This window comes from Ptychodera flava, chromosome 13 (genome assembly GCF_041260155.1).
Source record: "Ptychodera flava strain L36383 chromosome 13, AS_Pfla_20210202, whole genome shotgun sequence".
NCBI lineage: Eukaryota > Metazoa > Hemichordata > Enteropneusta > Ptychoderidae > Ptychodera > Ptychodera flava.
The window spans coordinates 4,032,918-4,056,886 of NC_091940.1; the positions used below are offsets into that span (position 1 = coordinate 4,032,918).

Below are 23,969 nucleotides of genomic sequence, written 5' to 3' on the forward strand. Positions count from 1 at the left end.
AGTTGTAAACCAATGATCACTGTAAGAAATCCGCTTCGGAACTGCCAGATTAATGTCACATTCAAGTGGAATGTGGTCCGATGGGATGAGAGATTCACAGAGTGCGACGGAGATTTCGTTGAAGCTTGAACATACCAGGTCGAGTGTGTGTCCATTACAGGTGGGATGGCCGTTTACTTGGTGGAGATTGTGTTCATTAAGAGTCTCAATAAATCTCTCGGACGATGCAGAGGACCATGCACTCGGAACAAAGTGGTCCAGCTCCACATCAGAAACCCAAGAGATGTCCGGTAAATTGAAGTCTCCTAGCAGTAGGATTGAGTCATTGGGCGTACAAAGGTTACTTATATATGGTCGATACTGTCATCAAGGAAGTTGTATGACTGAAGGTTGGAATTTGGCGGCATATAAACAGCACCGAGGTAAAGATTGGTGTTTGAAAGCTTGAGTTGGATCCAAATAATTTCAATATTACTGTTAGAATCAACATCAGGACATTGGTGAGCTTCTATGTCCGATCTGACTGCAATGAGTACTCCACCACCACGAGACTTGCAGGTAGTTGATGTGTCACGGTCGCGGCGGAAAATAGAGTATTGACTGTTCAGAAGTCCACTACAGTTAACCGAAGTGTGCAACCAAGTTTCTGTAATTACGATCAAGTCAAACACTGCGTCAGAAAATTGGATGTTAAATTTTGGAAGCTTATTAGGACCGGCAATACTTCTTGTATTTTGATAGAATAGCCGTAGAGATGAGTTTGCTTTTCTTTCACGGGGTCCGGGATTTAATTCGATGTCACCACATCTCAGCAGGATGTTAAAGCTGGCAACATGGTGAGGATAGTATGAGGTCCTGGAGTGACTGTACTTACATGGTAGATGTTTTACTTGCAGTGGAAAACCATGTGGTGAAGTGGACGGTGAAACACAGGAGAGTGAACACCTGGTAGCTATGCAGATAGTGAAGACAATAGCGAGGAATACCTTGATCATTGTTTACAGTAGCTGTATTTGCATATGAAAGAAGGAACTGGAGAGCAAACTCAACATGGATCAGTGAACTGGTCAGTGGGCTGCAGTGGAAAGTAGACTTTCCAATGTAGCAGTCTGAAATTTCCGGGAAATGTCTCAGAAACAGTCCAGTGTGGTCACACCACATTCAATGCCAGGCAGGAGAAACCATAGGACGATTGGAGGCGTCTTTTGAAGGATATTTTACAATATTTGGGAGCTCCGTCACACAGTGTCCACACAGTGTCCATGCATGCATCTATATGATACATATATATATATATATATATATATATATATATATATATATATATATATATATATATATATATATATAGAAAGAATTGACACCTTAATACATCTACTTCAACAATTGATCACATCAGATAAATGCTGGCACAATTTTTGCAGACATTTCCGACCATTTCCCAGTATTCTCTATTTATGATAATTTTCACATTCATTCACCAATTGTAAGATTATTTTGTAAGAGAAATTTCAGACGTTAAAATTGTGACAGTTCTATTTCTGACCTGCGTAATGATGACTGGGACAGCGTTTTGAACACCAACGATACCAATGTGGACACGTTCATTTGATTTGTTTATCAAACAAACAAACAAACAAACAAACAAATGTTTATTGCGCAACAACACACTGAAGAAGTGTGGTAAGGCAAAAATACCTTTACAGTTCAACGTTACAAGGATTAACAAACACTGGTTGTAGCTGCTGCTGGGGGGAAAAGTTTAGTACTTGAAATATATTTAACAAGGGGTAATTTATCTGACTGACTAAAGATGTAAATAAACTTCTCTTTCTGGTCTACGTCAACGAAACCAGGACTGCACATAGTTATTGAGTAAAATAACATCTCTCTGTCAGTGCTATATTTTGGACAGATCATTACATAATGGAATTCATATACTTTGTACAAGTAACTTATTCATATCATATTGGTTATAGTGTGTCATGTCAAACATAATTATGGTAATTATTAAATGAAAATATAGGGTAAGTCATTCTCCTTTACTCACTGAAAGCAGTATTATCTGAATGCACTATATGGCATTATAGGCACTGTAGTGAAATACTGACATAATCTGATGGTGATGATGACACCCACCTGTTCCTTGCTCGTCTCCTCCGTAGAAATGCCATCGATGACTGTTGGAGTTTTAGATTTGGCTGATTTCCTTTTCCCTTTGCCTTTCTTTCCCTTGCCGCTCTTCTTCTTTTTGGGTGGCTGTGAGTGAATTTATAGGAGGTTATTTAGACACGGGGAATGTCGCATGACGACCAAATGCAGGCCATGCATGACAACAGACACACTAACCGGTAACTTGTGCAATATAATTGTACAACGAGAATAATTCCAGTAGAACCGTACTATACTGCCATTTAATAGATTACATAAAACAGAAATGTCGTGGGCACGCAAAATCATTACACGGACACGATATTTTTTACGCGAATGAGTTGTAGTAGCTATTCTAGGATATTTCCGACCATTTCCCAGTATTCTCTATTTAGGCCTATGATAATTTTCACATTCATTCACCAACTGTAAGATTATTTTGTAAGAGAAATTTCAGGCGTTAAAATTGTGACAGTTCTATTTCTGACCTGCGTAATGATGACTGGGACAGCGTTTTGAACACCAACGATACCAATGTGGACACGTTCATTTGATTTGTTTAACAAACAAACAAACAAACAAACAAATGTTAATTGCACAACAACACACTGAAGAAGTGTGGTAAGGCAAAAATACCTTTACAGTTCAACGTTACAAGAATTAACAAACACTGGTTGTAGCTGCTGCTCGGGGAGAAAGTAAAGTACTTGAAATATATTTAACAGGTGCCCAGGTTCAGTCTACGAAACTACACTCGACGTAGACTGAACCTGGGCAATGATAACTCTCGCCGTAGACTAAACCTGGGCAATGGTAACTCTCGCCCTAGACTGAACCTGGGCATTGTGTCACTTGTATATTTTGGCATAGATTGTGAAACTATATAAGGGTTTCCAGAGGGTTGTTCACATAAGCAGATTACAATGTGTAAAATATGATTTTATTAATCACAATCGTAATTTATTAATAATCATAATTATCACAACAGTGGGGTTTCCAGACGGTATTTACACAAAGTAGACGACATTGTTTGTAAAAAAATGTTTTAATATTCTGTAACATTCATATTAATAATTTATTAATATTCATAATCATATGTTATGATAATAATAGGAAAAATCATCACAGATAATGCCTACTCGACCTGTGGTTAAAGTATTTCTTGAGGGAAGTTTGAGCAAAAGTTTAATTAAGTTTTTCACTCCCGAGGCGCATACTCCCTTAAAAAGCGTAGCCCCCCCCCCCCCCTCCCGTGCCTTTTATCCACAGTTACGAGTGTAGTGATACATAGCGGCCGCCGCGTAGTATGCATAGAAAACTAGGCATACTACGCGGCGGCGGCCGCTATGTATCACCACAGTCCCTCGGTGGGCTATTCAGCTCTGGGACTATTCGCCCCATAGACGAGTGTACAGAAGCAAGAAACAACCGGGTTGTTTCTTGCTTCTTTACTCTCGTCTATGGGGCGAATAGTCCCAGAGCTGAATAGCCCACGAGAGACTGTGGTATCATCACTACACTCGTAACTGTGCTTTTATCGAACCAGTACATAACAGACCAGTATTGACACCACAGGCATTCGACTCAATGCAAGCAAACTGTCAATGATGCAACTACTGGTTGAATCAGTGACGGTTTGCTTGCATTGAGTGGAATGCCTGTGGTTTACCCCTCGCTAGTAAGCACCTTTGAACTTTGAGATCGACCTTTGACCCCTAATCATAACAACATGGCAGAGAACTCACCTCCCCCAGGTTACTCCGTTGAATTTCGCGGCGATATCGCCATTCTTTGGATGAATAATGGCGAAAATAGATTTAACTTGGATACCTTGGCTGAACTGAACAGAGCTCTGGACAAAATTGAAAGGTAAGGGCTGAGAAAACTCGATGCCCGAGAATCATGGATGTAATCTATTTTTTTATATAATCCATGGTACAACGTACAATGTAACATGTATCACACACAGGCATTCAACTCAAGCAAACTGTCACTGATGTAACCACTGACGGTTTGCTTGCATTGAGTCGAATGCCTGTGACATGTATAATATATATGGCACAGAGACCATCACGCAAACAAGTTATTCATCCTTTTGATGATATCAGTGATATTTCCTACAAAATAAAACTGCTAACAATTGGAAACGCTGATCACTTGACCATGCACACACTGCTGTTACTTTCTGTAACCACGACCACTGTGTCGGTCAGCATCTCGCTCTATGGTCATAATATGCCTTGAAAGTCTTTCTTTCAGGTCAGGTGTTGACCCACTGAGATTTATCATCCCCTGTTGTTGCTCATTGCATTAGATAAAAGTTTATTGACTACGGTACAGCAGCCTGTGGTCACGTGATCAGGGGCTCCAATTAAAGTAGGACTGCATTCACAAATGCTTGGTTTGGGAGATTGCATGATATATTTTTTTCAAAACAATTTCAGTTCCCCCTTCTACATCACGTATATGATCAAAATTTTTCAAGTCCCCCCCCAATTATCACATAGCCAAACGTTTATCATGGACGTACCCACACAAAATATTCACATGTCTTGCACAGTTCTGTGTGCAGATGTTCAACACTGTCTATTTATGATGCATACATCATTATTCTGTTGTGGTTGTGAAAATATCATCAGCAGTCCGTATAGGCATACTCCTATGGCAAGTTCTGAAAGTGATTGATTTTTAAATGCATCAGTGAACTTTTTTGGATTTATTAATCAAAGCCAACTTTAGGTTATCCCAATCTGGCTGGTCAATTGAGCCCGCTGAGTTCGGAAAAGCACCATAAAATGATAATCATAAGAGAGTATGCAAATTTTGAATTCATGGTTTATACATTTGCCAAATAGTGAAAATCCTAACATGGTGACTGATCAAAAAATTATTTCTATAAAAGTACAAGATGTGATCTAGATACCAAGTATAAAAGTTTTACAAAATTGATAATACTTGAAGATTGAAATATTTCATCACATAAAACTTTTGACTCTGATATTATGTACAGTCAGTTGCATTTCAGTCCAGCTGTAAATTGAAATGTCAATACACCATAACACTGCTGTATATTCTTACTCAGGTTTAATGCAAACAAAATAAAGCATTTCAAAAACGATTTTAAAACATTAATCACAAATCAATGATTTATACACAAAACAATGTTGAGAAAAAATGTCAAGTGTCTATGAAAGATGTATTCTTTGCAAAATGACCAATACAGGTAACCATAGTAATAGCAGCAACATGGAGATGCACTTTTTTGTGTACCATAGTCAACACTATTTTGTGAACATTGATACACCTATTGTCCCTATTGGCCATTGTTTATTGATAACTGTCAAGTCTGGTCTTTTGTGTGTTGCTCTCTGGCATGATCTTTTTGACAAGTATAGTTCACTGTCATGGGCGTCATTTGACCCAAACTGAGACTCTTTCAAGTACACCAGAGTCAGAGTTACATGTATTCCTGTCACTGTCACTGTCAGTAAGCTTACTATATTTTTCTTCAGGTTATCAAATCCATTCTTGTTCTACTCTCTATACAGTACAGGTTGCAATTGAGCTTTCCAGTATTCAGCTTGCCAACACAGCCAACTGTCTAGAATCTAATTCAGTTATCAATAGTGTTTATATATGCAGACTTTGTTGTCGTCAGATCTGACGAATTGATATGTTGGGTTCATATATATTGTCACAAAACATTATTTTATGAAAACTGTTGTGCAGCCTCTAAAATTTGTCACAAAACATTATTTTATGAAAACTGTTGTGTAGCCTCTAACATTGTGATGGCGTAGGAGATATGAATATCAAGCATTACCCTTTGCCCCTCAAGGCATAAAAAACAAACAAACAAACAAAGAAAACCAGACCTTCTTTTCCACGTTTGCTACCCAGTACTTCATTATGTGATGGTGTTTTTCATATAGTCCAAGACCAATACAGCAACGCTTTGGTAATTGCTCAGTAATGTTATAATGATTCATAGTTTATTTTTAGTATATGTTGGAAAATAACAAAAAGGTTTCATGAATAAAGACGTGTTTTTTAAGTACAACAGATTCTTGGTCATTGCTCAATTTGAAGTTTTTGAAATCTTTATAGCAGCAATCCGATGTAAAAACAGCACACAAATCAAGGTAGAGGTTTAGGTCCAGTAAAGTGGCAATGCATGATCTAGCCCTGGACTAATTGACTGAATGTAGGCTGGTCTATTTTTGCACTTGAACACAGTTGGGGGGGGGGGGGGGGGGGAGGACGTCAGTATCTGAAAGAGCTGTCCTTCCACCAATGAATCAGTCAAACCACAGTAACACATTCTGCAGATCTGTATTTTCAAAGATGCAGTATGTCTACCACAAGGTGTTTTCAAGATTTTATCACAGAGAAACAGTTTTATTTTCATGAGCAAGTTCGTATGGTTTGGTTTGGTTTTGTTTTGTTTTGTGTGAGCTGTAAGTTAAGGAAGATTACCTTTTTGACTCTTTGTAAAATGAACTTACTCATCTTTGCTGCTATGCAAAGTCAGCATATACTCCTTGCAGACACATTTTTCGTTTTAAATGTGTATGATATTCACTGTTCTAAGTGATGTTGTTTTTTCAGTCTCTACCTGCTACAAGTATATATGTCATTGTTGTAGATTTTCTGTAAAACATACTGTTACTGATAGTATAAGCAATAGATCAGAATATGTGATATACAATGTCATCTTTTCTATAACATTACAATTGAAGTTTTTCTATTTACAATTAACTTAACAGTTCCTCATCAACTCGGGCCATGATAACCACTGGTGTAGCAAAGTTTTACAGCAATGGTTTTGACCTTGCACGCTTGCAGAAATCACCACCAGAATATTGGAAAGAATTCATTGGCGAAATCTATAGAATATGGATACGACTGTTAACCTTTCCAGTGCCCACAGTTGCTGCTCTCAATGGTGAGTTAATCAGAACTCAGATTATCTCTGGTTATTCTAGCATGCCAGAGTTATTTGGTCACCCTACCAAATTGCATATGGTAATGTCAACTTCCTCAAACAGCCTCTCAGCTGCTTATTTCTCCTTTCCCGTTAATCTATGAAGTGTGGCAATTGCTTCTTTTTCATTGCCTTTGTCTCCAACAACTCTGCTTTGAAGAACCAATGATGCCTTGATTCAGAATATATCTCGTTTACAAGGAAGAAAAACAAAACAGACATTTACATATCAGTAAATAGAAACTATTGTGTCAAAGTGCTACAAATGAACAACATTTCATTAATGTTATGTGGGTTCAAGCATTTTTGAGATATCAAGAATTGTATATTTTCTGCTTGAAGGTCACTGCTATGCTGGGGGAGCTCTATTTGCTCTGTGCCATGACTACAGAGTGATGAGAACCAGGAGAGGTTGGTGGTGTTTTCCAGAGATTCAACTGAATACGCCATTCCTACCACCAATGCTGAGTTTACTTAGGTAATAGCACTGATTGCAAATGACGTCACTGTTCTGTCTCATTAACATGCATAAATAAATATTTGTCTGCATTTTCCGCATGGACGACAAAAATAAAACCTGCTAGGGTTACAATGGTTACTAAAAGTCACGCTAGTTCGTGGTATTTTATGTCTCAGACTACAAGCTGCAACAATAGCCGTGCATGCAACAACAAAGTTTGTCCAACTTACAGGCAGTGTTGTCCGAAAGCCACGCGCATGCATCTATATTTAGTAACAAACCTGAAATCGTAATCAACGCTATTGCCAGTCAGTAATTTGAAACCCATGTATTCAAAAGTAAGGCAGTGTCTCATGAGTGCCTGCACTTAAACAGGAACTTCACCTATAAAAGCAGGATTACCATAAATCTATGCAAGTGTAAAAAAGCCATGCTACTGATCGGATGTGCCATGTTTAGTTCCAGAATTCCATAATTTTGCCATGTTTCAGGTGTTCATTGTCATTGAATCTTGCATATGATGTCTGTGAATATATGGTGACTAAACTTGAGTTGAAAATAAACTGAAAAAATGTTCTGTTTTTTTGTCAGAGAACGCATAATTGTTTCAAAATGTGTTTCCTGTATGACCATATGACCTTTCTTTGCATATGACATGAAATTGCCCATCATGATTATTCAAATTTATCACACGGTCAACTGAATGCTATGAGAATTCAAAAACTCCTGCCCAGCATATGCAAATGGTTCATCATCATAATCCCCTATTGTGCGCCCATGGTCTTGTCACTTCCATTTAAGACTCTCAACCAATCAGCATGTATCCACAAGTTTGAATAAGTATGTACTGCGTGTAAATTTATAAGAACATCAAGTTCCCCATAATATGCTCACAAGTATTATCTTCTGAGTAGTCAATGAATATTATTGTAAGTAAAAATGTCTAAACGACATCCTTAGCTAGCTGCTCAGGTATCATCAATATCATGACAGTAATATTGATGATACCCTAACCTTTGCTTTGGTGAGTACCATCCCTTGGGCAGATAACAAATTGTGATCTTGCCTTTGCTATCATGTGTTATTATTTAGGTTTAAAGTTGTTTATGGTATTATATTGTAGTCTTCTAATATTCTGACATTGGAGCACTGCAAGAGTCAATCATCTCTATTTAATTTGTCCTTTTGCTTTGTTTTTTTCTGCAATGTTGATCACCTGTATTTACAGTGTACATGTGTCTGTCTTAATATTACACTGTTGTTTTTAACAGAGCTAGACTTCCATCATCTGTGCTGAGAGACATGCTAGTGTTTGGGAAGCAGTATATTGCTACAGAGCTGCTACAACATGGTGTGATAGACGGTGCAACTGAACAGAGTGGTTTGTTAGACATGGCTATAGGCATAGCAAAAGACTGTCTGGGTGAGTACAAAAGCTTTCTATATCAGTGGATCAGCTGTCCACTTTGTTAGTCATAAATGAGGTAATTTTAGTCCTTTGGGCCTTTGGCCCAAAGTACTAATGTGATGACGCGGCCTCTGTTGTTGCATACAGTGGGCCGTATGCTGTGGACGCAGGTATCTCAGAAACGCTTCAGTAACTTTTTCTGAAATTTGGTCTAGTGGTCACTTTGGCATGTATCTCAAACGGTCTTTTTTCTTTTTTTGATTGAATCATTTTAAAGTCACTTTTTTAGCTTTTTTGTGAAAACCACTATTTTCAATTTTTCCTCAAAACCACTGATTTGATTATTGTGATATTTGGCATGGGTGTTCGTATAGTTGAAATGCCGTCAGAAATGTTCAAAATTTGGTGATACATGCCTTGTATTATTTTTAAACAATATTTTATCCATTTTTATTTTATATCTACTTGATTTTGACTCGCTTTCGTTAAAGCTACCGTCTGCGCATGCGCACAACTCTAGGACAAAATCTGAGTTGAAGAATCGAATCGGACGCCATCTTGTTTCTCGGTGTGGGCACATTTTTTACGTTTTTGAACGTTTCACTGTGCATTTCAATATATTCTATAGTTATGACGTTGACAGTGATGCACTTTTGCGGCTGTCGTGTATTTTTTGGTACGAAAGGCGCCTTTGATCGACTGAAGAATGATGGTACCGGCAGGCATATCAGTTCTACTGAGGAAGTAATCCACTGGCCCGCATAGGTCAGGGACTCACTTAGGGGAGAACCACTTGATTTGTGGGGGGGGGGGGTATGGAGGATTTTGAGAAAAAAAATTGTCACCAGGTGAAATAAAAGAAAAAAATAAGCCTGTAATGGCTTGAGAAAAAAAATTCTCATAACAGACAGAAATAAATAAAAAAGGAATTGTCATAATGCAGTTGAAATGAGCAAAATTTTGGAAATTCATTCTCATGTGTTCTTTGCTAGCATGCTGCCATAGGCAGCGCAAATGTTTTTACCACAAGCAATTCTCATGTGTTTTTTTTTCCCAGCACTTATGATATAAGCATTCACTACTTTACACCTCAGTGCACTCGATGTTTTCCTTCCCTTTTCTGACCCAAGAAATCATATTTCTGGATTTCTGTTGCAATATCTCAATGGTACAGGCAATATCTAGATGGGACTATTTGACTTCTGTACATTGTGAAAATTGAAAACACAAGACAGGAGTCAATAAACTAGTGTAAAAACCAATATATTATTCTCTCAACATAAATATGTTAGAAAGATTACAAGTTGTCAAAGAAAAATTGAGGAACAACAAATATAATGAATACAATGTGTGAGCCTTGTTTCTCTGACCACAAAGATAACATCTCCCCTGAGAACTTAAAAGGAATTGACTGTTATATAGAAAAGCAGGTATAGTACTGATCACTGTTGATTTGCCAAAAAAGTGTTCTATAATTTAAAGTTGTATATATACTAGACTTTCATTTTGTTTTCATTCGTTGGAATGTAAAATGAATATATAAAACCATCCTGTGATATGTGAAACACTGGCTTAAATTTGAAAAATTGCACTGCTACTCCATTTGATAAAAAAATTGATGCAGGTGTGACAGTTGAAATTAAAAAATGCTGTCTCTCTGACAAAAAAGTTCCCATACCCACTTCCTGCATACCCCCCCCCGAAATCAAATGGGTCTCTCCTTAATATGCGCATGCGCATATAACAAGTTAGCGTTGTTTTGCAAGGACCAGCTCCTGGGAAGTTAGTAATAGCTGGGTGAGAGCGAGAGAATTCGCTCTGTCCTTCTACCTCCATGTCATAACAAACTAGCGTCGTTTTATGTTGATGTACTGTCCTTTCGACACAGCGATAACTTTAAGTTTTCTGTTGCTTATTTTGGGTAATTTCGACAGTTGTGCATTGATTTTGACATCATTGTTGAAGACAGTGTGTGCTTTAGACTGTCGACAGTCCTCGTGCCTTCTTTTGACCGGATCCGGAGTCACTTGCGGTAGTAATCCAACGTAGGCGATCGAGCGCCGAAGCATCATTGTTGAAGACAGTGTGTGCTTTAGACTGTCGACAGTCCTCGTGCCTTCTTTTGACCGGATCCGGAGTCACTTGCGGTAGTAATCCAACGTAGGCGATCGAGCGCCGAAGGCGCAAGGTCGAGTGCCGAAGGCACGAGCTTGTATAAATACCGAAAGCTACGCGAGACCAAGCAGTACAAGCGACTGGCGAGAGTCTATGTGTGCTTATGTTGACCGATTTACGCGCACTTCAGAATCACGGCATAATCCGACATGGTAATTTGGCATGATCATCAGATCATACATGATCCGAGATTGCATTTTAGCAAGGTCACGATAACTAATGTTGTTTGTTTCACTGTGGTTTAATACCTATAGGGCCTATTTCCACTAAAAGACTATTAGAATTTCCTCCTGGCTACCTTGAAATCGTGCACTGGCATGCATGTAGTTGTCAACATCACTATGCTTGAATGTAGTAGACTCTTACTATGAATATATCGACTGTCACTGCATATTGCATATGTGTGCAAGTCACTCCATATCATATCAAAAAATGTAGTATTGCGACGTTTGAGCTGCCACAAGCCAGAATTTACAGTTTATGAGAAAGTTATCTTACATGTAAAACTCAGTTCTACTGTGAACAAAATGCAAGCTATGTTGCTTAACTATGGTGAATAACATAATATTTTGTACCTATCACCGTGTCAGAAAATCAGAAGGAAACAACCACTCAGACAAACTCTGGTCAGGATGATACTGTCCAATTTAATATGTCTCTCGGCACACACTAGATACTCATGACTGTAAAACAACATTTCCATATAATTGTATATTCAGTTTTTATATTTAGTTTGCTTTTCACCATATTCTATGTCCTTCCCTGCACTACATAATTCAAAATTAAATATTGTTTTTGGCCTATACATACTTGAGGGGTAAGCTTATTTAGTCTCATACATAAAAGATGCACTGTTGACCTTCAGAGTCCAAACTTTTTATCATTGTATTGTAGTAAATAGGTGTACACTCCAAATACTAAGTACAAGTGTGGTGAGTGTAACAAGCAAATGTTTTTTAGTCAATGGCCCAAATTTATTTTCTATTTGATGGACAATAAATACATGTGTAATCAATGCCAACAATCCAGTTTAAGTAATTTGGTTTAGATTAGCCATTGTCCATTATATTACAATAGTTTGTGGCTAAATTTTCTCCCCTTCTGTATCATATAAGTTCACCGTTTCCTGTTTTAGATATTGTTGATCCTATTGAGTTCCATCTCTTATTCTTGATTCACTTTCACATTAACTTTCATTTATGTCCAAACAATTTGACTTTTTGCCAGATTTCACATTTATGGCAAATAATAAACAGTAAGGAGGCACAAAGGACGTCGGTGCCCCCGGGCCCCATGTTTAGTCCTTTGTGCCCTGTGGGCACAAAGTACTAATGTGATGACGCGGCCTCTGTTGTTGCATACAGTGGGCCGTATGCTGTGGACGCAGGTATCTCAGAAACGCTTCAGTAACTTTTTCTGAAATTTGGTCTGGTGGTCACTTGGGCATGTATCTCAAACGGTCTTTTTTCTTTTTTTGATTGAATCATTTTAAAGTCACTTTTTTAGCTTTTTTCTGAAAACCACTATTTTCAATTTTTCGTCAAAACCACTGATTTGATTATTGTGATATTTGGCATGGGTGTTCGTATAGTTGAAATGCCGTCAGAAATGTTCAAAATTTGGTGATACATGCCTTGTATTATTTTTAAACAATATTTTTATCCATTTTTATTTTATATTTACTTGATTTTGCCTCGCTTTCGTTAAAGCTACTGTCTGCGCATGCGCACAACTCTAGGACAATTCTGAGTTGAAGAATCGAATCGGACGCCATCTTGTTTCTCGGTGTTGGTACATTTTTTACGTCGTGAACGTTTCACTGTGTATTTCAATATGCTCTATAGTTATGAAGTTGACAGTGATGCACTTTTGCGGCTGTCGTGTATTTTTTGGTACGAAAGGCGCCTTTGATCGACTGAAGAATGATGGCCTCCATAGGCGATAAACACCGGTACCGGCAGGCATATCAGTTCTACTGAGGAAGCAATCCACTGGCCCGTATAGGTCAGGGGCTCACTTAGGGGAGAACCACATGATTTCCGGGGGGGGGGGGGGGGGATATGGAGGATTTTGAGAAAAAAAAATGTCACCAGGTGAAATAAAAGAAAAAAACTAAGCCTGTAATGGCTTGAGAAAAAAAAATTCTCATAACAGACAGAAATAAAAAAGGAATTGTCACAATGCAGTTGAAATGAGCAAAATTTTGGAAACTTCATCCGCATGTATTCTTTGCTGGCATGCTGCCATAGGCAGCGCAAATGTTTTTACCACAAGCAATTCTTATGTGTTTTTTTTTCCAGCGCTTACGATATAAGCATTCACTACTTTATACCTCAGTGCACTCGATGTTTCCCTTCCCTTTTCTGACCCAAGAAATCATATTTCAGGATTTCTGTTGCAATATCTCAATGGTATAGGCATATGGTATATGGGACTATTTGACTTCTGTAAATTGTGAAAATTTAAAACACAAGACAGGAGTCAATAAACTAGTGTTAAAACCAATACATTATTCTCTCAATATAAATATGTTAGAAAGATTACAAGTTGACAATGAAAAATTGAGGAACAACAAATATAAAGAAATACAATGTGTGAGCCTTGTTTCTCTGACCACAAAAGATAACATCCCCCCCCTGAGAACTTAAAAGGAATTGACTATTTTAAAGAAAAGCAGGTATAGTACTGATCACAGTTGATTTGCCAAAAAAGTGTTCTACAATTGAAAGTTGTATATATACTAGACTTTCCATTTTGTTTTCATTTGTTGGAATGTAAAATAAATACATAAAACCATCCTGTGATATGTGAAACAGTGGCTTAAATTTTAAAATTCACTGCTACTCCATTTAAAAAAAAATTGATGCAGGTCTGACAGTAGAAATAAAAAAATGCTGTCTCTCTGACAAAAAAAAAGTTCCTGCATACCCCCCCCCCCCCCGAAATCAAATGGGTCTCCCCTTAATATGCGCATGCGCATATAACAAGTTAGCATTGTTTTGCAAGGACTTTGAAAAATCAAACCGACGCCATCTTGTTTCTCGCGTCTGGTGCGAATCTTGATGTTTTTTTGGGTTTTTAGCGTGTATTTGATGATGTTTTGTAAATATGAAGTTCACAGTGATGGTACTTTTGTTGCTGTCATGTATTTTTTGGCACGAAACGCTCCTTCGATAGACTGAAGAATGATGGCCTCCGTATTCGGTACTCCCCAGTACCATTGCTTCAGCAAGGTAATCCCACCGGCGGCCCGTACTAATAGCTGGGTGAGAGCGAGGGAACGCTCTGTCCTTCTACCTCCATGTCATAACAAACTAGCGTCGTTTTATGTTGATGTACTGTCCTTTCGACATAGCGATAACTTTTAGTTTTCTGTTGCTTATTTTGGGTAATTTCGACAGTTGTGCATTGATTTTGACATCATTGTTGACTCCGATCGCTAAAGACAGTCTGAGTGTGTGCATGCTTATATGTTGACCATGGAGGTAGTAGCCCTGCGTACGATGCTGTGTGTTCCGCTACAGCTAAATCGCCCCGCTCACCACAGCCCTGCAAAAACCCGTACGTAGGGTGAGCGGGGCGATTAGCTGTAGCGGAACACACAGCATCGTACGCAGGGATGTTGACCGATTTACTAAGGAAGTACGCGCACTTCAGAATCACAGCATAATCCGACATGGTATAAATTTGGCATGATCATCAGATCATACATGATCCGAGATTGCACTTCAGCAAGGTCACGATAACTAATGTTGTTTGTTTCACTGTTGTTTAATACCTATATTTCCACTGAAAGACCATTAGAATTTCATCCTTGCTACTTTGAAATCGTGCACTGGCATGCATGTAGTTGTCAACATCACTATGCTTGAATGTAGTAGACTCTTACTATGAATATATCGACTGTCACTGCATATTGCATATGTGTGGAAGTCACTCCATATCATATCAAAAAGTGTAGTATTGCGACGTTTGAGCTGCCAGAAGCCAGAATTTACAGTTTACGAGAAAGTTATCTTACATGTAAAACTCAGTTCTACTGTGAACAAAATGCAAGCTATGTTGTATAACTATCGTGAATAGCATAATATTTTGTACCTATCACCGTGTCAGAAAATCAGAAGGAAACAACCAGTCAGACAAACTGTGGTCAGGATGATACTGTCCAATTTTAATATTTGTCTCTCGGCACACACCAGATACTCATGACTGTAAAGCAACATTTCCATATAATTGTATATTCAGTTTTTAGTCCCCACGGACACCGTCCGGGGGGACTTATAGGTTTGGTCATGTCCGTGCGTGCGTCCGTGCGTGCGTCCGTTCGTCCGTGCGTCCGTCCGTTCACGCAGATATCTCAGAGATGCCTGAAGCGATTTCATTCAAACTTGGTACAAGGATTACCTCATATGTCATACAGATGCACGTCGATTTGTTTTGTGATACGATCCAATATGGCTGCCAGGCGGCCATTTTTATTACGATTTTTTCATGTACAGAGCCATAATTCAGGCATGTTTCAACTGATTTTATTCAAAGTTGGTACAAGGACATTGACCAATGTCATAGGTATGCACGTCAGTTCTTTTTGTGATACGATCCAATATGGCCGCCGTGCGGCCATTTTGTTACGATTTTTTCATGTACAGAGCCATAACTCAGGCATATCTCAACCGATTTTATTCAAAATTGGTACAAGGACATTGACTTATGTCATACATATGCACGTTAATTTGTTTTGTGATACAATCCAATATGGCTGCCAGGTGGCCATTTTATTATGATTTTTTCATGTACAGAGCCATTACTCAGGCATGTTTCTACAGATTTTATTCAAAGTTGATACAAGGACATTGACCAATGTCATAGCTATATGCACATCAATTTGTTTTGTGATACGATCCAATATGGCCGCGGTGCGGCCATTTTGTTACGATTTTTTCATGTACAGAGCCATAACTCAGGCATATCTCAACCAATTTTATTCAAACTTGGTACAAGGACATCGACCTATGTCATACCACTGCACATTGACTTGTTTTGTGATACAATCCAATATGGCCGCCGTGTGGCCATTTTTTTTACGTTTTTTTCATGTCCAGAACCATAACTCAGACATGTATCAAGCAAATTTATTCAAAGTTTGTACAAGGAGATTGACCAATGTCATACATATGCATGTAAATTTGTTTTGTGAAACGATCTAATATGGCTGCTGTGCGGCCATTTTGTTATGGTTTTTTCATGTACAAAGCCATAGCTCAGGCGTATCTCAACCGATTTTAATCAAAGTTGGTACAGGACATTGACCAATGTCATACATATGCACATTGATTTGTTTTGTGATTCGATCCAATATGGCCACCATGTGACCATTTTATTACGATTTTTTTATGTCCTGAACTACAACTCAGACATGTATCAAGCGAATTTATTCAAAAGTATTTTTATCACAGACCTAATGAAGAGGACTCTATCCTCTCTGAGGACCTGTAATCAAAGCACCCATTAACAAGTGGGGACTGTGTCATCAACGATGACTTGTTATATTTAATTTGCTTTTCACCGTATTGTATGTCCTTCCCTGCACTACATAATTCAAAATTAAATATTGTCTTTGGCCTATACATACTTGAGGGGTAAGCTTATTTAGTCTCACACTTTAAAGATGCACTGTTGACCTACAGAGTCCAAACTTTTTATCATTGTATTGTAGATAGGTGTACACTCCAAATACTAAGTACAAGTGTGGTGAGTGTAACAAGCAAATGTTTTTTAGTCAATGGCACAAATTTATTTTCTATATGATGGACAATAAATACATGTGTAATCAATGCCAACAGTCCAGTTTAAGTAATTTGGTTTAGATTAGCCATTGGCTAAATTTTCTCCCCTTCTGTATTATATAAGTTCACCGTTTCCTGTTTTAGATATTGTTGATCCTATTGAGTCCCATCTCTAATTCTTGATTCACTTTCATATCAGGGTTGTTGATACTTAGAATCCGCACTTGAACTTATGCTGGAGCAGTAACCAACCAGTTCAAATAACTTTCATTTATGTCCAAATAATTTGACTTTTTGCCAAATTTCACATTTATGGCAAATAATAAACAGTAAGGAGGTACAAAGGACGTCGGTGCCCCCGGGCCCCATTTTTAGAAAATATGATTGTAAGTGGCACGTACACTTTCAAGATGCAATGGTAAGCATGAATCTATGTACCTAAGATTGTCCTGTAATAATTCTGTGAATAATTGCTTTACCATGAGGATATTTGATTCAATAGTGTATGTGTTTAACGTAGAATACACCTCAAAATTCAAAATTTTTATGTGTTTTGAAATTAATGCAACTGATAACAGATGACTGTAGATCCTTAATTTATGGACCATTCAGCTTTAATTTGGAGAAAGCGCCCTCTTTTCTTCATCCTTGTAGAGATTTCCACAAACAAAAATTACCACAGAATGTACCGGTATACCGGTATACATTACTATTTGTTCTTTATGTGTCAGTAATTGGATCATATCAGCTCAAAAAAGTAAATGACAAACCATGTGACCAAATTTTTTTTGTAAGAGACAGAGGATGAGAAAAGCCATCATATTTTTTGGCCTTAAAATGAGCAAGAATATATTGGAAATTTAAAATGGCATATTACATAGCTAATCATAGTAAACCACTTTATGCATTCTGACAATGACCGTTTTGTGATTACCTGATAGCATCATATACCAGTACTCTAACATGGATATGTGATTTCTAATTATTTGAAACCAATCAAGGTCAAGATCAAAATGGTTTTTTCAGCAGGTATATGTCCATGTACATTTATTTCTCAATGACTTAACGGATATGCAATAACAATCAAAAGCAAAATTTGTTTGAGTCAAATATTGCCAACAAAACATTGCAACTTCTGTAGCTACTTTGAAGCATGATACATGTAGGTCTGTGTTGTTTTATGAAATGAAAGCTAGTAAATAGCCATCATTGGGTCACTTGAATTCAAAATAGCAAGTAATGTATTTTAATGGCCAAATTTCATTATAGCTTTGACTTTTCGTCACACTGATGAACTTGCATTTTATTGAATTCAATTACTTCCAGAGATGATTGTCATTCCCATTGACCATTTTGCCATGTGGTGGTAAATACCAGTATTGATTAAAATATCAATCAATATACTGAGAAGAAGTACTGTGTTTCTTTGTATTCCATCAAAGGAACTAAGTGTTGCATTACTTTAACACCTTTTTTATCGGTTTCTTTCGTCAAAAAGATTATTTAACTTACATAATAATTTGTTACACCTTCCTGGTCACGGCACATACGCACCCCTGATAACAAAACAGTGTCTGCATCACACAGTATTTCTGCTTACCGTACATGAGATGCAGTGACCAACTTTATGGTGAAATCACCTTGAAAATGCTGTTGAACCAAGACATCTTTCAAATTCCTATAGTTGGTCTATTGTCAACAACTTAACCTACTTACTTGTAATTGTTTAAGTCATGTTAGGGTTGATTTCAATATCTGAACTAAACTGGGAAAGTGTCTACATTGATGCAAGCAACTTTCTTAAATCGCCTTAAAAGTTGTAGATGGTATTAAACACAAGCAGGGTATAATACTCAGGTAAAAGTACATCTTTTGTTGGTGTCTTCCTAGATAAACCTTTAAACTGGACAACACAATTTCAACTGAAAATTCTACTGTCCGAAAAAAAGTTGGCATTCTATTCAAACTCAGACAAACTTTACCGATAAATATTCTCGTTTTACCATATAAAACTTTTATTCAACCACATATTACATATCGACTTGAAGTTTAGGGATCTACCTATCAGTCGCACCTCAAAAGTATATTTTTATCTCAGAAAATGGCAGTTAGAACAATGACCTTTAGTAATATCGCAGAACACACAAATCCTCTATTCAATCAATTACACATTCTTGACATTTATAAGCTACACAAACTTCACATAGGTTGCTTTATGTATGAATAAACTAATGATGATTTACCACATAATGTAGCAAATTATTGCCAATTACCTATGCATCAATACAGTACACGTCATAAAAATGAAGGCAAACTCAATACACCACGTGTCAATACATCTATGGGTAAATCACAGGCTACCCAGACAGAATGAATAAGTTTATTATTAAGTTTTTCTCACTGTTTTCTCTATCAGTTCCTCTCCTTTTCTTCATCACAGTCTCCATGGATATAGGGACTGTGTCTTCATGCTCTGAATGATCGGAGTAAATAAAATAAACGGTTATATAATCTAACCTAGCCTCTTATAAACCCTTTAGTCATTCTACACCCATTACAAGGACGTTTATCTCTCATATACACATCTTGTAATTAATTAGTCAACACAACTAATTATGCTAATCCGTGGACTTATCAAGAGTTGGTCAACATTGCAAAGATAGAGATGTAAATGAAAAAGGAGAAGGTATGAAGATCTTGGGAAATGTGTCCCGAGGACGTCCGTAAACCTAGTGGACGCTTATATATTCATGATATGCTCAAACAAACACGGCTCATTATTCAAAAATAAACGGGAAGTTGGATCGAAAGGAACGCTGAAAACGCGCATGCTTTTCGTTGCCAAGCGCTAAATTCACACATAGCCAAGCAGACATGGCCCTGCTCCATGTAATAAATGCCACCCAGAAATTATAAGTATCGACCGACCAAGCAGAAAAAGATCGCCGGAGTGGCCATTTTATGAGCTTTTCAACAAAATTATGTAGATGTATGTTTCACGTCGTCAACGTCGTTTTCTTGGAGTATATATACCAAGTATAATTTACAAACCGTGTCGTCATTCAAGGCACAATGGTGACACATTAGCAGCAGCACGCACTGGAGAATTTTTGCCAGCACTGTGAATTTTAAACCAGTCACCGTCATTTCTCTGCACTCGCTATTAAATCCATGTCTGCCGGTAACATATCTTTATTTTCTGTCTCAAACTACGTACCAGCAACAGGCCTTTGACGTCAAAGTCGGTTGTTTTCTGATATACGGTAGCAACCAAGCTCATGACTAGAATGACTCTACGGCGTCAAAGAATTAATCTCGCCGGTTACTTTTTTCGCCTAATAAAAGAGAGTTGGTCGCTACATGGAGCTAGTTCCCAGCTCTATGGTCGCTACTAGTCTAAGGAATTCATCGATTTTCAATGGCGCCTTATGCTGTTCGTGTACACTTCCCGAAAGAAGCGGCGGACGGGCTATAAAACTTATTTTGTACTGTTAGGCTAGCTGTCGATTTTCGGACTGGATTTCTGCCGTTTACGGCTTGTTTTGACTTTTACATTTTTGCACCACAGCCATGGGAATGTCCATGTTCTGCCCGACAGCACGCTTGTCGCAACTTTGTTCGTCGATATTTCGAAACGTTTCCACCCAAATTGCAATTGCAACTCATCAACAGCTTGGTTATTAGGGGCCTACCACGACCAGAAATCCGCTCAAAAATTACCAAACTAGTACTATCGCCGTTTTTCCAGCTTTTTTTCCGACATGACTACTTGCAGACCGTTCTAGCGTACAATAGGCAAGGCTCAGTGCACCCCGTCACTAAAGTCACGTCAGCGGTGACATCGCAACTTCTGAACATAAACTGACATCACCGATGCCACTACGTTAAGAAGCAAGTGATAATTTTTGCCAGCACTTTGAAATTTTTAAACCAGTCACCGTCATTTCTATTCACTCGCTATTACCTCCATGTCTGCCGGTAACATATCGTTATAGAGAACTTTAGTTGCACGTAATTACGTTCCATCATCAGTACGGGAAGCGTCTTGGTCACGTGATAACCACACTTCGTGTACGTGTAGAACAGACGTTCGAATTCGTGAACGGCAAACAACACCTCTACACATACAAAATGTTGTCATAATTACGTGTAGTATTTTTTAGATATTCTTGATGATTTTAGCGAATTTAGACAGGAAACCTTGTAAGCTATCATTGCTAACACCTTTGATATCATAATATTTCGTAGAGTTTGCACCAGCGCAAGAAGTACTTGCTATATGATTTCCTTACATTAACGAAATGTTGTCTCATTCCACTTTTTATCTGACGCCGCCCTAAAGATTTCTCCAAACCACATAAATAACTATATCAAAGAAAATCGAGGATACAACAAGCTAGAACATTCCTGTCATAGAGAAATTAATGTTTCTTAAAACCTAAACGAATTTCCCCTGTTTCGAGAAAAAATACAGCAAAATTATCGAGAACGCACAGCTAAACTAGGCCTAAATGACTGACAAAACCTTAGCAACACCACCCGATTGAGAGAACAACAAATTAACCACGCGAACTTTGACCCCAGTCAAAATCAGACTTGTCCCTGGGAAATATGTTTACAAGTTTGCCCACTTATAAACAACGTAAAGGTCAAAGGTTTCAACTTCCGACTTCCTGCTTTACAGACGTCCTCATGCCATGAACTGCACGCAAGGCACTGGTAGGGTTTGCACTGTTCGCGACCATGTACACTTTTGAAATTAGAGTAGCTGGCTCCCCTCGGCCATCGAAATACACTGGCTGCAGTAAATTTTGGATTAATGGTCATGAATGGCAGCAATTTAGTAATTTCTGAAAACATTTCAGGAGAGCTTCTTACCTTCCCGTTTTAGTAACTATTCCTATCTTTCTCGATGTTGACCAACCCGTAAAATCCCTGATAAGTCCACCGATTAGCATAATTAGTCGTGTTGACTAATTCATTACAAGATGTGTATATGAGAGATAAACGTCCTTGTAATGTATGTAAAATGAATAAAGGGTTAAGAGGCTAGGTTAGATTATATAACCGTTTATTTTATTTACTCCGATCATTCAGAGCATGAAGACACAGTCCCTATATCCATAGAGGGACTGTGATGAAGAAAAGGAGAGGAACTGATAGAGAAAACAGTGAGAAAAACTTAATAATAAACTTATTCATTCTGTCTGGGTAGCCTGTGGGTAAATTTACTATATCGTACACTGGCTCTACTTACTGGAATACCTAACCACAGCAAATCAAAGCTAAACCGTCCAGAAAATCCTTTCGACACTCCCTCATCAATTTGCTAATGTACGATTAGATTGTATGCAGCAGTTCTTGTATTTCTTGTTATTTTTTTCTTGTCAGATATGCATATATTTCAATAGTATTTACATATATTATATATCTCTACCTGATTTACACATGTAACTTTTACTGATCAGATCAGTTGCCTTCTTTACACATTGCCCTCAATGTTTTGTATCTTTTTTCTTTGTAGCTTACAATTCAAATGGCTGGGGAAACGGACCAGACTAGCTTTTGCTATTTTTCCGTCTCCCATCTACTCTTGCCTCTCACTTTATTGTACACGCATAATTTTCTGATGTGTAGAACTTACCATAATTGAGAGTAATTGAGAGTAATAAACATGAATTGAACATGAATTGAATTGAAATACAGTATTCTGATGAACCCTATCAGGCATCTCATCACTTCACCTTACATGTCAGGACTACTCTACTACTCTACAAGATTTTTGTATCATCAATCTTCTGTAGACATATATACAGCTCCAAATTGATGTGTGACGACAACAGACTACTACCACTGTAGTTTCCAAAATTTTGTTAGACGCTACCGATAATGACAATAATGTAAGCATAATTTCCATTGTTTGAAATTTCTTGACAGGTAAACAGGGATATGACTGTGCAATGCTATCCACAATGAAGAGAGATGTGAATGTTGCTGTTATTGATGAGCTTAAAGCTAGTGAGCAGTACAAATCAATCAAATCTAAATTATAGATTTGAAAACATAAAAATGAAGGTCAGGAGTAGTTCTATCCTCAGTACCGCAAGTTGATGAGACTCAGTCTACTTTTGTGCATCGGACATGATCAATTAGAAGTGAGAGGGCTTAGAACATTGACAATATCACAGACTCCTAAAATTGTAAAATCTCCTAAATTTTGATAAATGAAATTTTGGAGACTTAAAACCAGACCTCGTGAATGTTGAAAATCAAATTAAGGTACTGATTTGGTGTATAGAGGAGATGTATTAAGCATTGCTGGCAGTTGAGAATGTCATCTTTCCTTATGATAGAATACAAAAGAAGAAAGTTTGATGTAAATACTGTACTGTGCTAAATCATTCAAATAGAAGAATGTGACTACGGGTACATGACCGAGACCATCAGTTTAATGTGTTTGTAAACAAGATTGATAATAAACATTGTTATGTATAATTATTGGACTGTTTATGATTTATGATATGTCAACCTCAGAACAAGTACATTCCTGATGTAACTGTCGATAATTTGTAGCTTCTTATTCAAGTATTTGGCTAAATTCTTCTGTAAGGATTAGTTTAATGATGTAAATAAAATTTTATACAATTCTTAATTTGCTTGTCTGTTTCCTGATTTGTTAACGTGGTGTTGTTGTACATAATGGAATGCTCGATTTTCTGAATACATGTAAATATATTTATTTATGTAAAGCATATTATTAGCATTAAGTATGCAAATCAACCTTTAATTATCTACAGAGAATATTCAGCGGCCTTCAAATTAATAGTGAGCACAATGTATTGTAGATAGGAGGTTTTGTGACAATAGGAGATATACAGATCCAAAAAAATGCTAAAATGCTATAAAATGGAATGTGATTTTAAGTTTCTTTTAAAGTTTTCAAATAGCTAATGACAACTAAGGAAAAACTGAAAATAATTAACATTGCAGTTTTATTTTTGCTCC

The 23,969-nt window shown here is 37.5% G+C and overlaps 1 protein-coding gene across 1 annotated transcript; it reads left to right on the forward strand.

Moving 5' to 3' along the window:
• Positions 1 to 3,781: 3,781 nt before the first annotated feature.
• On the forward strand, positions 3,782 to 23,616 carry LOC139147138 (uncharacterized). Its single transcript, XM_070718045.1, has 5 exons — positions 3,782 to 4,020; positions 6,918 to 7,096; positions 7,478 to 7,613; positions 8,867 to 9,018; positions 22,902 to 23,616. The coding sequence occupies exons 1-5, from the start codon at positions 3,881 to 3,883 to the stop codon at positions 23,015 to 23,017; spliced, it is 723 nt and encodes a 240-aa protein (XP_070574146.1). The 5' UTR covers positions 3,782 to 3,880; the 3' UTR covers positions 23,018 to 23,616.
• The last annotated feature ends 353 nt before the right edge of the window (positions 23,617 to 23,969 follow it).